Source organism: Etheostoma cragini, chromosome 16 (assembly GCF_013103735.1).
Source record: "Etheostoma cragini isolate CJK2018 chromosome 16, CSU_Ecrag_1.0, whole genome shotgun sequence".
NCBI lineage: Eukaryota > Metazoa > Chordata > Actinopteri > Perciformes > Percidae > Etheostoma > Etheostoma cragini.
This window is the reverse complement of record NC_048422.1, coordinates 4,969,893-4,986,703: the sequence shown is the minus strand read 5'-3', so window position 1 is coordinate 4,986,703 and position 16,811 is coordinate 4,969,893. Positions and strand designations below refer to the sequence as shown.

The 16,811-nt window shown below is 42.3% G+C and overlaps 1 protein-coding gene across 5 annotated transcripts in view; it reads right to left on the bottom strand.

Moving 5' to 3' along the window:
- Positions 1 to 16,811, bottom strand: part of shroom3 (shroom family member 3) — a 118,318-nt gene that overhangs the window by 30,968 nt on the left and 70,539 nt on the right. For 4 of the 5 annotated variants that reach the window (XR_004659802.1, XM_034895498.1, XM_034895500.1 and 1 more), the window contains 13 exons: positions 13,383 to 13,586; positions 12,665 to 12,975; positions 12,331 to 12,580; positions 12,083 to 12,138; positions 11,462 to 11,936; positions 10,788 to 11,039; positions 8,827 to 9,265; positions 8,513 to 8,646; positions 5,423 to 5,572; positions 4,510 to 4,985; positions 3,584 to 3,811; positions 3,179 to 3,389; positions 724 to 1,036 (listed from right to left, as the gene is read on the bottom strand). Coding sequence is in view for 4 of the 5 variants with exons in the window: in XM_034895498.1 (XP_034751389.1) it covers positions 724 to 1,036; positions 3,179 to 3,389; positions 3,584 to 3,811; positions 4,510 to 4,985; positions 5,423 to 5,572; positions 8,513 to 8,646; positions 8,827 to 9,265; positions 10,788 to 11,039; positions 11,462 to 11,936; positions 12,083 to 12,138; positions 12,331 to 12,580; positions 12,665 to 12,975; positions 13,383 to 13,586 (3,499 nt within the window). In the remaining variant the exon portion in view is untranslated. The remainder of the gene's footprint in view (positions 1 to 723; positions 1,037 to 3,178; positions 3,390 to 3,583; positions 3,812 to 4,509; positions 4,986 to 5,422; positions 5,573 to 8,512; positions 8,647 to 8,826; positions 9,266 to 10,787; positions 11,040 to 11,461; positions 11,937 to 12,082; positions 12,139 to 12,330; positions 12,581 to 12,664; positions 12,976 to 13,382; positions 13,587 to 16,811) is intronic. The other variant, XM_034895499.1, reaches the window with a different exon arrangement.

The window sequence follows — 16,811 nt, the reverse complement described above, 5'->3', positions numbered from 1 at the left end:
TATTGCTGGAGCCCTTTCTATTGATACCCTTGCTGCATCGCCAACTGGCCTCAGTCAACTGAACAAGGGGGTTGCATTTTGTTCACACAGGGGCTAAATCTGTCTGAAAGCAGCCTACAATCAAAGCAACAAATCCATAAGGAAAAGATCTTGTTGTTATGGCAATATTGGTCACACTTTATACTATGATTCCTTGTAAAGTCACTCCATTCTGTTGTTGTTTCTAACTTTCTGTCCTAAAATTTATTTAGCCAAAGTGATATAGCTTCATACCTTTTTGCAAGTGTATTAATTAGAAAGTATACTATATTATTTTGCATCTTGGGTTATTACATCATGTTTTATCCAGTTATCATGAAAGACCAAAATAACAACAATATTGTATGCATTTGTTAATGTAAAGCTATTATTTCAAAAACTATGTCTAAAGTCATAATTTCTAGTTTCTTATAATGCTTATAATTCCTGGCTAATTGTCTGCACTAAATACCAGCTTCCACCTAATGCAAGACTTTAAATCCCCCACCACTGACATCAACAAACTCAATTTATTTTCTGATTGTGTTATTTCTTGATTCTATAATAGTGTTACTGCTAACATGCAACTTGCAACAAAATTACTTATAAAAAAAATAACAAAATGGTTCAGAAAATCCACATTAAATTCAGTAGTTTTGGGCTGCATTCAATAAAGGTGAGCTCCCGGTAGCACTAGAGTGTTACCTGGTTCAGTCTTTCTTCTGTAGGGGAGGAGCGGCAGCGGTAGTGTTCAGGAGACATTTGTGTCTTCTCAGATTTCTCCAGGAGATTATCAGCAGAAGCCGTCTTCCTGGAGTCCCGAGCTGACCCGGCCCTCTGCAGAACCCCATTGAGCTGCTTGGACAGTCTTCTGTTAAGTTGAGGCTCTGTGGCAAGCGATTGCAGGTCCAGGTCCATGTCTCCGCTGGTGGACTGACTCTGTCTGCTGATCCCTTTGCCAGGGATGATATCCTCAAGAATCTGGGCCTGTGGCTCAGGAAGGGAACCAGAAGGAGGACTGGAAGAAGAATACAGAAAGGAGTTCTTAAATTGTAATGATAATGTAATAACTCAACTCCATATTAAATGTAAATGTAAGGTATTACAATCATCCGGTGGGGCATGTGAATTTCAAAATGTAATGACAATCCATCCATGAGACATTTCACTTTAAGCTATAATGCGTAGGTTCTCACTTCCCCATGAAGAACAGTGTTTCCCATACAATGATTTTAAGTAAATTTAATGCAACAGCAATTGGCTTGCCCATCTTGTTAGTACCCGGTGTATGTTCATACTAGCTGCCCAGTTCATAGCATTTATATAATTTGACCTAATCGTAACTGGCCACGCAAACCGAAGGCCCGGGTTTTATTTCCAGATCTGTGTTTTAATGCGGGGGCCTGGGGGTCATCCCACAGAACATTTTGTGCGTTAAACACTTAATTTCCTTCATTCAGTTGAATTTTTATGCATGATTTTGACTTTTCTGAATTTATTCTGGAAATATCTTTATACAAAGGGAAACATAGGGGACAGTTAAAAAACAGTATGGAATATATTGCAGTAAGGCTCTCAGGCATTCTGTATTGCTTTCAACTATTTATTTTCCTGTTGATTGACTTTTCTAATCATATCTGAGTCAGCACACATGTATTCTAGGCAAAGTTTACTCTTCCCTCCTCGTTTGCATCTTTTGTTAGGGAAGTAACCTCCTTAAATGTGCATATGACAATTATTCACCTCAATTATGAATTATTTGTTTGAATTAATTAATAAACCCTGGACTGTAATATTTCAGAGCAAGATTTCTGCTCATGTTCATAACTTTGTGCACATTCAAATTATATCTGTGTTCTCTGTGATTTGGAGTCGCGGTGATATTTTGAGAAAAATAAAGTGGTTATAGGCTTTTACAAAAATACAGAAACTATATTTCAGAAAATAATACCTGCACCATAGTCTGCTGTGCATTTTGTGATTGCTCTGCTGATACGGTAGATCTCAGACCTTCTGACAGACTCAGAGTTTGAGACCGGCTGAGACCATGGTCTCTGAATGATACAAAGTTCAGGGAAGTGGCTGTACGTTGCTTTACATCGGAGGTGGAAAACCAAAACTACGGCATAAATACACAGAGCACAAGCGCGTCAGAACAGCGCGTCACACCAGCCAAAGCATGTTGACAGCAGAGCGTGTCCATTATAAACCTGAAGCTGCACAGACCACGGAAGGCACGCTATTCATCTCTATTTTTACAGATAGCGTGGAAACTCAATTGTTTGCTTCATCAGTTGACTTTTTAAAATACATCAGGAGCTACACACAAAACATTCGGGGCTGAAGCTCCTACAAAATCGTCTTCTACTGCGTGTGCACCCTCTACCCCGTGCCAGCTACCACCACACATAGAATCTAATTCCGTGATTGCGCGCAATGCCACATAGTTATTTGTGAACAAGGAGGAGACAGAGGATTAAAAATCATGAAGTTGGGCGCCTGGTTAGATCACCTGGTAGGGCGGGTGCCCATACAGAGGTTTACTCCTCAATGCAACGGCAGCAGGTTTGATTCCAACCTGGGGCCCTTTGCTGCATGTCATTCCCCCTCTCTCTCCCCTTTCAAGTCCAAGCTGTTCTATACACATAAAGGCCTAAAATGCCCAAAACATGTTATTCAAAAAAAAAAAAAACTAATACAGAAAAAATTATCTTCTCTTCAGAAGAGGTTCACTCAATTTTATGTGCGTGAAAGTCGCCAGACGACACAATTTTATGAACATATCCATATTGAGAAAAACCGAGAGAGTTGTGTGGAGCTGATAGTCTTAATTAACTTTGTAGCAACTCATTTGGCAATGGCTTGGATGTAACGGACTTTTGTTAATATAAAATAATGACGCTCTAAAGCTTTAAACCACAAATGTTGAGTTATGCCACTGGATAAGTGAAAACTTAATTGTTGGTAACCAAAGTCATTAGGTTTCATCATTTTGGGAAAATGGATGTCTGTACAGAATATTATGGCAATCCATGTTGTTGAGATATGTTGGTATGGACCAAAGTGGTGGACCTACAAACTGACAGACAAACACTGCATCCCTAAAACCACACTGCTAGCAAGGCCAATTAACTGTGTTATCTGCAGTTGGTTTGGTTACCTAAGAGGTGGTTGCACCGGAGCCCTTGGAATAGTCACCCTGCCCGGGTAGAAAAGGTTGGACTGGAAGCTCCGTAGGTCAGCTTCAGGAGGAAGGGTGGAGCAGAGACGCCTCTCTCCGAAGGAGAAGCTTCGATCTGCGCCAGAGTCCTGGAGTGAAAGCAGGCTGGAGATGGAGGAGAGGCTTAGGGTGTCAGAGTGACAGGAGGAGTCTAGAGAGAGAGGGAAGAAGGGGAAGAACAAAGATCAAAGACAGGAAAAAGAAGAAGGAAAGAAGGATGTGATTAAATTATTTGATCCACTCTGTCTATCAGTTAAATATTTGCTTTACCCACCCTTCTTTATATTACCATTAAACCAGCACCCCTTACCACATCCTTTTTCTTCCTTTCCTCTCTACACCCACCTATATAGTTGCTGTTTTCAGGATGTAGATAGGCACTACGGGGCCTCAGTCCACTCCTCTGTCCTCCCTTGTCTCTTTTCACACTTCTCCTTCTCTCCACGTAATCAGCCAAAGCGTTGTGCTGAAGCTGCCGCAGGTCGGACCTCGATGTGGCATTTTGCAAAGCCGCGCCCGGGACACGACTTGCTACAAGCTCAAACATCTTCCGCCGATCTGCCACGCTGGTCTCTGACAGACAGGGAGATCAGAGTCAATGCCCATGGTTAGCCACATATATTGATGTTGCTTTTATTTTTAAAAGATTATTTTTGAGGCATTTTAGGCCTTTATTTTATGACAGCTGAAGACAAGAAAGGGGAGGGGAATGACATGCAGCAAAGGGACGTTGGTCGGAGTCAAACCCGGGCCTGTTGTGCTGAGGAGCAAACCTCGGCACATGGCTGCCCGCTCCACCAATCAAACGATCCGGGCACCCAACTCTTGATGTTTAGATGTGCCATAACAGATAATATCACACTGACATTTATAATGTATTTTGTGAGCAGCCTCCATGCAGATGTCCGGTGGTGCCCTGAACTGGTAACATTCTAAAACGTGTTTGTGTGATGGAAATGCTACTATTTATATATAAAAAAAGGCATTGGTTGTGCTGGATATTCTTAGCAATATTTTAAATACTGTTGCCAGAACTGAAGCCCAGAGTCAGTAATACAATTGCATGATACTTAGCCTACTAAAACAAACATGTTTATCTAGAATACCAATTTTAAGTAATTAGCCCGCCACAATTTTGTCAATGTGATATTTGCAATATTGCCTTGATTATTTTGAGATATTGTGGAAGGCATTTGGAGAGGTTTGTTGACACTATGAGGGGTGTAAGGTCACATCTGTTTTTATATCTGCATTTTCTAAAGTTTATTTACCTCCTCCACGCTTGAAAAGGGCGTCTGTCTCTGCATCTGAAATCCCAACCTTGTTCATGTTCTCTGGCTCAGAGTATGATTGCTTCTTCTGGTCCACTGTCAGCCGCTTGCGGCCACAGATCCGCATCACAGCAGGAGGTCCAACCGGTGGGAGGCTGGGAAGGGCTGGGGGGCTTGGGCCTCGAGTCTCTGGGTTGACCACATGCTGCTCCTTTGGGGTGTGAAGGGAAGTGAGCGGTGGTTGCGACTGTGGAGTAATGACAATGCCCTGTGGTTTGGGCATGGTTTTTGGGCCTTTTCTCTCCAGGGAGTGGTGCTTGGCAAGGACAGGTGGAGGCTGATTGCTGCTGGATGAGTAGATGAGAGGAGTAGCTGCAGGAGATGGGGGGCTGCTCGAGGAGCTGAGGTCTCTCCGTCTGAAGGAGGTGGATTGCAGGACCTTAGACTGGGCATCTTTTAAAGAGTCCCTATAAGATCTGATTAGAGACAATTGTCAGGGTGTATGAGAGAGACTCCCAATACTGACCTGTTGGAATACTCTGACCTATTTAAAGACTCTGACCTGCAGTATTTTACCTGTTGGCGTACTGTGACACGCTCAAGGACTCTAATGGAGCACAGTGACCCATTGAAAGACTCTGAATTACTGGAGGACTCTGACCTGTTTAAATACTCTGACCTGTTGGAGGATTCTGAACTGTTGGAGGACTCTGACCTGTTGGAATACTCTGACCTGTTGGAATACTCTGACCTGTTGGAGGATTCTGACCTGTTGGAGGACTCTGACCTGTTGGAGGATTCTGACCTGTTGGAGGACTCTGACCTGTTGAAAGACTCTGACCTGTTGGAAGACCTCGACATAATAAAGGACTCTGACCTATTGGAGGACTTTGACCTCTTGAAAGACTCTGACCTGTTGGAGGACGTGTCCTGCATATAGCCCATCATCTCTTGGATGTCCTGTGTCCGGGGGAAGTCTTTGCTGCTGTCACCCTCCCTGGATTCGTCCAGCTGGAAGCTGCTGCGGCTCCTCTGGAGGGCTGAACTGGGATCTGCTGGGGCCCTAAACACCACACAAAAATTTGAATGCCTTTTGTAATAAGATTAGGAAGAAAATACAGCCAATTTAAAAGGACTTTAAATCAAATGTTGCAATACATGGACAAAACATGTTTTTACTAATGGGTAACCATTTGAATCAAAATAAAAGTGAATGCAAATAACTTTTGGCCTGAAAGGCGAACATTTTTCAAAACACAAATACAGTTGCTGGGGTGTCACAAGACCTAATAGCAAACTAGCTGGGTGAAGGACGAGTTCCGTATAGTATAGTGCGGTATTTATTCTTTTCAAGATTCTGACCAGAGATATTTGTGCTCAGCAGGGACGAGAAACATTCTGGATGCCGAAAATGTCAAAATCTAAAAGGTTAGCAGCTGGTGGAGATACAAAGCAGGAGAGCTAATTATGGAGTTGCTGGGGACTGAGGGGAAGATTGAGATTGAGCGTGCACACAGAACCGCCGTCCAGCATCCACTCAGAATATCCGAGAATATGTCTATATATCTATACATATATTTATATATGGCGCTAACATGAGACACTGGCTGGAATTCTAGTTGGACATTTCTTCTGTATTAGTCGGGTTGCGGACCGAAAAGACAAACTTTTACGTTTAGTTGAACAGTGCATTGTTCTGTTTCTGGTACACATGGAGTGTGTATTTGTTATGTTGTCTAACTTAAGCTCTGTACATTTCTCCAATCAAGAGTAGGAAGATTACGTTTGGTCTTATAAAAAAAACAAAATGTGCAAGAAACGCATATGTTATGTGCCAATCGGAAGGTTGGGGGTTCAATCCCTGGCCCTGTAGTCCCATATCAAAGTGACCTTGGGCAAGACACTGAACCCCAAGTTGCCACTGATTCTGCGCATTGGAGTGTAAATGTGTGTGAGTGTTTATCTGATGAGCAGGTGGAACCTTGTGTGTCAGCCTCGGCCACAGTGTATGAATGTGTGTGATTGGTGAATGTATCCTGTATGATGTAAAAGCGCTTTGAGTAGTTGTTAAGACTAGAAAAGCGCTATATAAATACAGCACATATACATATGTTTATTGTGGAATCTGAAAAATTGTTTGGATTATGGGTTGGATATGTGTTTTATAGTGTCAGGTCTAGCAGGAGTAGAGGGGTCATTACACTGATTGGCAAGCACCTGCAATTTAAATTAATTAAATAAATTAAGGATAATTCTGGAAGAGTTTTCATTGTGGCTGAAAAACAAGGGCCAGAACTAATTCTGACTAACACATAAGCACCAAATGTAGATAATCAGGCATTTATCAATTTAGAATAGAAATTACAAGCTGCAGGGAACCAAAATATTGTTCTAGGGGGCAATTTTACTTTGACAATGGATCCAATTCTGGACTACAGCAAAGATTTTAGGCTTAGTTGACATTTGGAGAATTTTGAACCCAGCTGAGAGAGACTAGCCAAATTGAAGGGGTAATGGGGGCCATGCCTGTGGGTGAAGCCCACTGATGGCTTCACAGCAGAAAGCTTTGCAAAAAGAGTTTGCAACTGAAATGGCTCTACTTCTGTTAGATGTACAGTATATAAAGAGGCAGTAGAGGAGGGTAAACTTCCACAAACATTTAGGCAGGCTTTGATAACTTTGGTCCTTCTAAAAGGTAAGGACCCAAGAGACTGCAATAATTACTGCCCAATTTCCCTAATGCATACATTATGATTATTTCAAAAATGTTGGCAAATAGATCAAGGTTTTTTTTCCTCTTTAATTCATCCTAATCAGGTGGGGTTTATTAACAGGCATCTTATTAATATTGCATGGTCTTTAGCTGATAGACAATCCCCAATAGCTGCTATTTTCTCCGATGGCAAAAAAGCGTTTGATATGGTTGAATGGAGTGGGCTTGTGAGATGGCTAGGGAAGCATTATTTGAAAAAAAGTCATGTAAAAATGGTTTGCCAGATTGGATGTACAGTAAACACTAGAAAATGGGGAAATAACCTGAACTTTCAAGAGGGCTCTTAAAAAGCTTTGTGCTGGGGAGAGACAACTATTAGCTAATTTTATGTATGTTCCGAGTTTCATGCAGATCGGTAGCACGGTCTGAGGAGTTTGGCGAAGTAGGTTTTTTGATAAATCTCGATTTTTCACACATAAAACTATAGGCGGAAATCGGCGTGGCCCATTTCAGGAGATTCAGTTGGGAATGCGTGGATATATGGTGTGTGAGTTTCAGGATCAAACACAATTTGATGAGATAATTTCATTTTGTGAGAGGTCTGTGTAGCTTCCGATCCAATTAGATTAAATTTGGTATTGTTTGAAAATTGGTATTGGTATTAACTAACTCCAGTGAAATTATTTGAAATTTATTGATCTCAACTGGTTATCCTCTAGACAACTAGTCTCTTTTTCTTTTCTCTCACTTTTTTCTCTTTTTGGAGTACGACGCGTGTCTGCGCTATTCTCCTACATGCACTCACAATCAAACCTGATAGACGAGCTTTAGTACCAAACTAAAGTTATGAGCCAATTTTGTAAAATGTAAGGAGTAGAAAGTACCGATATTAGTGTTCAAATGTAAGTAAAAGTAAAAGTAAAAGTAAAAAGTCGCCAAAAAATAAATAGTAAAGTAAAGTAAAAATATCTGAAAAATCTACTTGAGACAGTAACAAAGTCTTTAGTCCTTGGTATTGGACTAGCCCTGAAAATGGCACCCCCCACCATGTACAGTTTAGGCTGTAGCAGGAGTTTAAGAGGCAAAAGAATAATACAAATTATTCTCACGAAAACAATAGGGTTCCACAGCCCTGCTGTGTGAACCGCGTAGCTTTGCTACCTTGTTTCCTACAGTCTCGGGCTTGGACCCCTTAAAAATACAGTTGTTATTATTGCAACATTTATTGAGATAATTTGTTATATATTTATATATATATATAGTTTTATTAATTTCCCATGATCACTCTACCTGTATTTTGTATGTTCGCTACTGCCTCCTCTGTAGCTAAGAGTCCTGTGGGCTTTGACCCTGCTGGTGCTTCTCTCAAGCATGTTTCTGAGGTCATCTGCTCCACATGGGGTGCTGAAGCCTTTATCAAACATCTGAACAACAATAAAAGAAGACATAAAGCAGTGAAGAAGTATCACAGCCAACAAATTTAGGAGGTAAGTTTGGGATGACATGCAAATGGGACTGCTAGGCTGTTGTGTGGTTTTTAAAACTCCACACAGTTAAACCACCAAAAGAATACATGGTGACCAAACAAAGTTGGTTTGAGTTACCCTTAGATGCGTGGCCTTGTCTTGTACGGTGGTGGTGCTGTGACTGCCCTGCTTTCCGGTGCATTCCTGGCGCTCAAAGCGACTAACTTTCTCCAGGACAGAGAGGCTGCGGACAGGTCCCTGGCTGTCATTACCAAGACTACTGTTGCCATGGCTACTTGCGGAGACACTGTTGGGGCTGGCGCATCGCTGGACTTCGGCAAGAGCGATCTCCAGACGGGTCAGTGGGTGTTCCCTGTCTTTGTCCTGCTGTTTGTGGTCCCAGTGCTGGTAATGCAGAACTGCTGAGTCACTGAGGTGACGGGGGTGATGCTGGGAGGCATAGGGGGGTAGATCCTGAGGCTGAGGGTGAACAGGTAAGTGGGTAAGAGGCAATTCTCCCTGGGTGAGCCTGGTGGATGCCACTGGCTCTGAATGAATGCTGGCCTGATCCATTGATCTGGAGGGAGGGAGTGAGGGAGGGAAGAAAGGACAACAAGAAGTTTGTAAAGGAGGGGGAATAATCACTGACATCAGCCACTTCTCCTGATACATACAGTATATCCAACTATTGTATGAACTAACCAACCATTTACTGTTAGGAAGTAGCTTTTGTAGTTGGAAATGTTTTGTCATGCAAAATAGCATATGTGTTTGTGTTGATGTGTCTGGTTGCTGGGCCCAGTAGCCCAATGTTAATGTTATACTAGTTTAGGATAAAGTCTTTGCAAGGCTTTGCCCCTCACCTCCCACTCTAAGTGTGTTGCAGTTTTCAAAATCCTATTGTTACTGGGAAGAATAAAACTAGACTAGCAAGAAGTTCTGAGGAAATCTTGGATAATGCAGGCCTGCTTGGTTCTTTTGTTCAATGATTAGAAAAGATTCACAAAGAATACGTTTAAGACATTTTTTTCATAACTGGGACTTTATCAATGTTTCCAGCTAACTTATATAGCTCACGTTATTGTTTTGTGTGAAAAACAATTTTATGTTGTATGTCGCATCTTATTTGTTCCAGATACTATTTTGCAGAGCCACCAGGAGCTTCAGGAGCTTAGCGCCGCACAAGAAAATTGTGATTGGTTTAAAGAAATGCAAAAAACCCAGAGAATTTTTGTTCTCTTCTATCCCAGAATGTATCTGTGGATTAGCCAGACCTCACACCACAGCGCTGTGGAAATCGGCCTCGCGATGCAAGACTAATCTCAAACCAACTTCCTCTCCAGTGGTCTCAAATCTCACCATTTTCTGGCAAAAGCACTGGGTTCGGCCCTGTGTTGCCTGGAGCCCTCCAGCAGCAGGTGTGGCTCTTTGGAACTCTATGAGTGTATGTCTCATGTCTCTGTTGTTTTCTGCAAAGCTAGTGTCATCCAAAATAACAGATGAGTCTGCGTTGTCTTGAACACTGCTGGTAGTATGACTTGAATGTAAAACACCAAATTTGGACCACGTTGAAGCACTCTGACAAGCTGGAGGATTTTGACTTGCTAAAGGACTTTAATCAGCAGATGACTGATTGATTGACAAACTCATTAACTAAATCGTTCATTCATTCACCGCTATTCATTTGTTGACATGTTTTTGGGGAGATGCTGATTACATTACATTATGAGGATTACAAAGACAGTCAGAATCAGAAATCTGAAAACGCTGTGAAATCATTTCCACACCAAGTACTGGTGCTGAACACTTAAGCACACAGAAATGCTAAAAACAGCAGTTGCTTGAATGGCCAGTTGAGGCTAGCTCCAAGGGAATCATAGCTTAGTTCCCCCTGTATGACAACTGTAGGGGGGGGGTTACTGGCAGGTGACTGCCGTCACAAGAGGTGAGCAGAGATTGTAGGCTTAATTTGGCACCCCTTAGCTCCATCCCCGCTCCACCGCCAAGATGACTGTCACCCATTGGTGAAGTCACAGAGACTACGTCCACATTTCATACAGTCTATGATCAATTCACTCAGTCATCCCTCCATACTGTACCTGTTTCTGTCTCCCTTGGACTGGTCAGGTATGCAGGTGTCCCCCCACTCTTGTGAGGATGGAGGTCTGAGCCCAGCAGTTGATTGGGCGTGGGGAATGTGGAAATCCTGGTTCTGTTCCTGGAACACTTGGCTGTGGGGTCTCTGGCTTGCATGAAGATGGGACCCTTGGAAGCTTTGAACGTGAGGTCCCTGGTAGTTTAGGGGCCTCTGGTCCCTTGTCTGGTCGGACTTAACCTCTTCTTGTTGAGGCCTCATAAAAGTAGAAGACCAAGTTACCATTAATGACCGAGAATTGTGTACATAACAACAGATGTGATCAGTGTCTGGAAAGCCCCTGCAACCCCTCTCCAAATGGCATTAAAGGTCCAAGTGATGTTTGGGCTACAACATTTGTTGTCCCATACAGCAAACATCTCCTCACTCTGCTGTCCCCAGAACCCACGTTCTGAAAAAACGTGATCTCTGTGGACAGTCCAGGGTCAATAAATGGCAATTATAATAAACTGTGCCCATCTACACCACTAAGCATACACAGTGTTCCAGCTTTCCAGCCAATAACCAACAAGAAGTAAATGCTTTGAACGTCAAGAAGAAGTAACTTCTTACAGCCACAAGTATGGAGTGATGACAATCACTACACAGCTGTTGGTTAAAATATCAAAACAAAAATACCTGTCTGCCTCGTGTGCTGGAGTCCTAAGCTGTGTAGAGGCAGATGTTGTAGAAGAGGAGTAGGGGTATAGTGAAGAAGTAGTGTTGTTTTGGTATCCGTTTTCTGTAGCTGACATCCTGAAATCCCTCTGCTTCTCTGTTGCTCCTTCCTTTCTACCTCTGACACCCTGCAGCAACTGCGGCTGTCCGCTGCTATCCTTGGCCAGTGTGTCGTAGTCTGCCGAGGAGCCTGGCCTTTGGCTGGCGCTGGGCATCTGTGCGTAGTGTGGCTCAAGCTGGGGGACAGGGTACATGCCGGTGGGCAGAATGAACCAGCCAGATTGGGAGATAGGGTCTGCAGGTTCAGAGGAGGGTCCAGTAAGGGAAGGAGGCTGGGGAAAGCCTCCACCCTGGCGGGGCTTTGTGGTGGGGCTGCTCTCTGGACTCTTCTCTATCACTGTGTGGAGCAGACCCTCAGCGCCGTAGGAGCCTTTAGCTGGACCCACATTAATGATGTCAGTGCTTTTACAGTTAGAGTGATGCAGAGTATGATGATAGCAGAACTTGGACAAATTGTCTACTCAATACACAACTGCAAAAGCAAGCAGTGCAACACTATATTTTAAAGAAGTCAAATATTACCTGCACCTGAGGTCACTGGGCCACTGGAGTGATGCCAGGAACCTTTCTGCAGAGACCTGAGTAAAATACAAAAGATTGAATAATATTTGAGTAGCTTAAGTAGTTTAAGTAAGTATTTTAAACAAGCACGTCATATTTCAACAATTAAAACAAACTCCATTGTTTTTGCCTCATCACCATTATCATTGTTGCATCTTGGTTGACTTTTGAGACTCAATATTCACTCTGATTTGACAGACCCTACTCACCGTAGGGACCGGGCGTGTTCAAGACTGGACCAGGAATTTGGTCTTTCATGGTTCCTGATGGCTGCATAGCTGTCACTGCGTCTCGGTGGAGCCGGTGCCCCCTTAAGGCTTTCGTAGGAGCTGTGGCTGGCTGCTGGGCCCCATATTGGTCCCACACTGTGTCTGTTTGATGCCAGTACACAATCACTGCTGCTGCCGCTACTGCTGCTGACACTGCTGCTGTAATGGTGACAGACCCCACCTACTGAATCTGAAACCAATTATACGAAGAAAAGCAATGATCATCAAAACAAAATTAGTTTACCCAAAAACCTTCCTGAAGCAGAAACTTTACCTTGCCGATCTTGGTTTAGCCCTGGCCTTGCCCCACCTCTGGAATTACTGGTCCGCATCATCGCAACAGAGGGGGAGCTCAGCTCGTGCTCTTGAGACAGGCCCTGCTGGGCATCGTAAACCGTCTGGACATAACATATGTCAGCCTGCTTAATCTCTCCTCTTCTCTGAGGGACGGACTCCAGTGAAAATGAACGCTCTGGACTGAAAGAAGGGGTGGAGGCGAGGTACTCTGGGATGCTTGAGCTGGTGGAGAAGGAGGAGTAGGCAGAGTCTCGCTTGCTGTGGAGGTGGTCAATGCTGTTGGAGGACCTGGAACATGACAAGAGTTTTGATTTGAGAGCATGACATCAGTGTCTGTGTCCGCACTGGCAGGGACAGACCCAAAGAACTGGGTCGGTCCGAGGTTTCTGCCGACAGAATTTCTGACGGCACTTGACCAATCCCGGAAATCAAATGTTGTTGATACTACTTCAAGACTAACTGCTGCTACAACCACAATGTCTCCATTTTACATTTCAATTCTACAGATGTTAAAAAACAAGATACCACCAAGTAAACCAGACAGCTTTGGAGTTATTTCTCTTTTGATTATTTTGACTAGATGTTTTCACTTACTCCTAGTATTTGTGCAAAGCTAGGTTAGACCCAACCTGAACCTGTGTTGGTATTTCACAAACTTTTAGACATTAACAGCTGAGGGGTGTGTTTGTATGAACCTGGAAGAGGACAACTGGTGGCAGGAAGAGTAGGCGGGGTGTGGTCCGCTGTGGGCGTGGGGGTGCTTAGCTCCAGAGTGAAGATGGGAGGAGAGAGGATGGTCCAGGCTCTCCATGCTGCCCCTAGAGCTGTACTGGTCCGGACTCTTTCTCATGTAGCTGCCGCCAGAGTCAAACCCGCCAGACAGGTCAGTGGTCGAGGCACTGAGAGACAGAGACAGAGAATTTAAATTGTTATCAAGGAGACTCAGACATGCAATGTGACTAAATCTTAGTCACAATGTAGACTTAAATAAACTAAGAAATAGTGGTGCATAAGCTTAAAGTGAACATCAGCATTCTAGCGTGCACAAAATGGCAATGCTAACATGCTAATTAGCAGGTAGTGTTAATTATATCCACCAACTTCGTTTAGCATGTTAGAATGCTAACCTTTGCCAATTAGCACTATACACAAAGTACAACTGAGGCTGATAGGAATGTCACGTTTTCCTAGTATTTGGTCATAATAAAGTACTAGATGAATTGTTTCAAATGTTTGTTGGGACTAGATGAAAAGTTAATACATAACTAAAGTGATTATGATTTATCCTTCACATCGAAAAGGGCACAATGCAGGGCAGTTTTAAAGTAATAATAATCATCTGTTCAATGTTTAAGGTTCTCACACAGGCTACATTTTAAAACTAATTTTGTACTTGAAGCCTTAACTTATGACCATACTGAGCATAAGGGACACTTGCCCCTCTCACAGTGAATCTTTTAATCTTTTCTCCTAAATTTAATTTATTAAAATCTTCTGCTGCCATTTTAAAAGCCATTCTATGTGTGTAGTGTTTGTTAGATATTTATATCTCTATGAATATCTGTGGGGCTTTAATGCTAAAGACGAATGTGAAGTAGTGAGAAAAGTTGGAAAAGTGGGAATGGTTGAAATTAGTATACATTTCTTTGAAATGTTAAATAACACCAAACATGTATGAAACGAGTGGAATATTTTAAGTTTTTCTAAAAAAAAGGTGTCCCTACACTGAATTTCTAGCTTCCTTGTGTAAGAAGTTGGTGACTTTGTAGGAAAAAGTGGAACTTGTTCAATGTCTTTAAAAAGTCAAATAATACCAACAATGTATGAAGGTTTTTGTAAAAGCTGATGCTAAACTGCATTTTCTGGCTTAAATTTGAAAGATATATATTTATTACATATAGGTTGTATAAAAATTTTAAGGAATGAACGATGTAGAACATTTTAAGGTTTGAATGCCGACAGAAAGAGAGACGGACAGGTAGGCAGGCAGGCAGGCGGGCATACAGTCAGTCAGTCAGACAGTGTGCAGGAAAGTGCTGTGTATTGGTTGAGAAAACAGCAGGTAGCCTGTAAGCTGGTTGTCATAGTGATAGTTTAGTGACACCTGGGATATCTAGAATCTCAGAGAATGATTGGCGGCACACTGCTAGTTTCCTGAAATCTCTTCACTTTGAGCATCCCAAGACTTTTCTAAATCTGTAAACATGTTATTTGTGTGGATACAGTGAAAGAAATGAGAGAAAAATGATATCACAGTTTAAAACAATGGTGGATAAAGTGAAATAACATTGCTTTGGATGATAAGAAGAGGACATTGTGTTGCTTTGAGGCAGATAATTCCAAAACTTAAGTCTCATTGCTTAAATGTAGCCTGGTTGATACCAGACTCTTCTCACTTGTAAGTTGAGAGTGGGTCTAGGCAAGCTTCATTCACAGCCCTCATTCACAGAAAGAGCCTGCATGAAAGACTAAACTTAAACAGTGATAAAACTGTAAAAGATATAATTAAGCTGAAGACAACTGTAATAGCTAAAGGTTTTCTAAACAGGTTTAGAAAAGTTTGAATCACATCTAAATGTATGTGGGAGGAGTAGCATTTCAAGATTGGTTTTTTTTGGAGAATTTCCGGTCTCTAATTTTGAAAGGACAGCTGAAGACATGAAAGGGGAAAGAGAGGTGGGGATGACAAGCAGCAAAGGGCCGCAGGTCGGAGTCAAACCCGGTCTGGCTGCATTGAGGAGTAAGCCTCTGTACATAGGCGCCTGCTCTACCAACAGAGCTACTGTATCTGGGCGCACAGGGGTAGCATTTCAAAAAGGAAGAAGCCTGAAGAGGATTTAAAGATTGCTCCATTGACTTTAATGTAAAATAAAAATTCAAAAAAGCTTAAATTTTAAGCATAAAAAAGAATAAATAGTATAAATAGCAGAAACAAAAGTTGAAGAAGTCCCATTATGTGCTTAAAGCTGAACCTTGAATGTTTTGATATTTGAATGTTTTTATGTAGCTGAAAATATGCAGAAGTTAGAGGCAACCAAAGAAAGTCGAAGAATTAACAATTGGATAACAATACTGTTAGATGATTGATTCAGTACTTTTAAGAAGGCAGAACAAGATGTGCAATAAACTATATATTTTACCTTTCACTGCTGTAGTCTTTACATCAATGTGACATCAATTGAGACTTGTGCTGTTATAACGTGAAATATTACAGGTCTGACCTCGTCAGATTGCCGTTGGGGTGTACTCAGACATAAGAGCAACATGTTACATCATTGTCAGAACAATTACATAACCAGGTACATATCTGAAACGATTTTTAATTGTTAACTATTGATTGTAAAGTTGGTGATGCGCTGCTGAATCTGCAGTCACCCACTCTAGATAACTAAATGGAATGTAAATGTGTGTGTGTGTGTGTGTGTGTGTGTGTGTGTGTGGTCTAGGTATAGCTACATTTGTGGGGACCAAAAACTGTGAAAACAGTATACTTATGGGGACCTGACTGCTTTGTGGGGACCAAAATGCTGGTCCCCTTAACGTTAAAGGGCTTTTTGAGGACTAAGACTTGGTTTTAGGAGTAGGGTTAGAGTTAGGTTATGGTTAGGGTTAGGGTGAGGGTTAAGGTTAGGCATTAAGGTTTGATGGTTAAGGTTAGGGTAAGGGGCTAGGGAATGCATTATGTAAATGACTGGTCCCCACTAAGATAGGCAGACACGACTGTGTGTGTGTGTGTACTTTACAATTTGACCCACCAAGTCCTTCAACTGAATACAATGCAATTACTGTACTGCTCTGGAAAATGGGACACTCTCTGTCTGTCTGTCTGTCTCTGTCTGCATTTTTCTTTATCTGTGTCAGTAAGAGTCTAACTTTTGTGTCAGCATCCATCTCTTTCTGTCAGCCGTACTGTCCTTCTCTGTTTGACTTTCTGCCGTCTGTTTCCTAATTCCAGGTAGAGCATTAAAGCAGATCTGCACAAATTATCCGACAAACTGTTAGAGGTAAGGGGGAAGGGCATCAGGAATGCCCATTTCTGCTGGCATCGACGTCATTGGCCTATCCAGCCATTTCACACACAGAGGTTTCTTATTTGCACTTCGCTGCTGTTTAACAGTAACAGT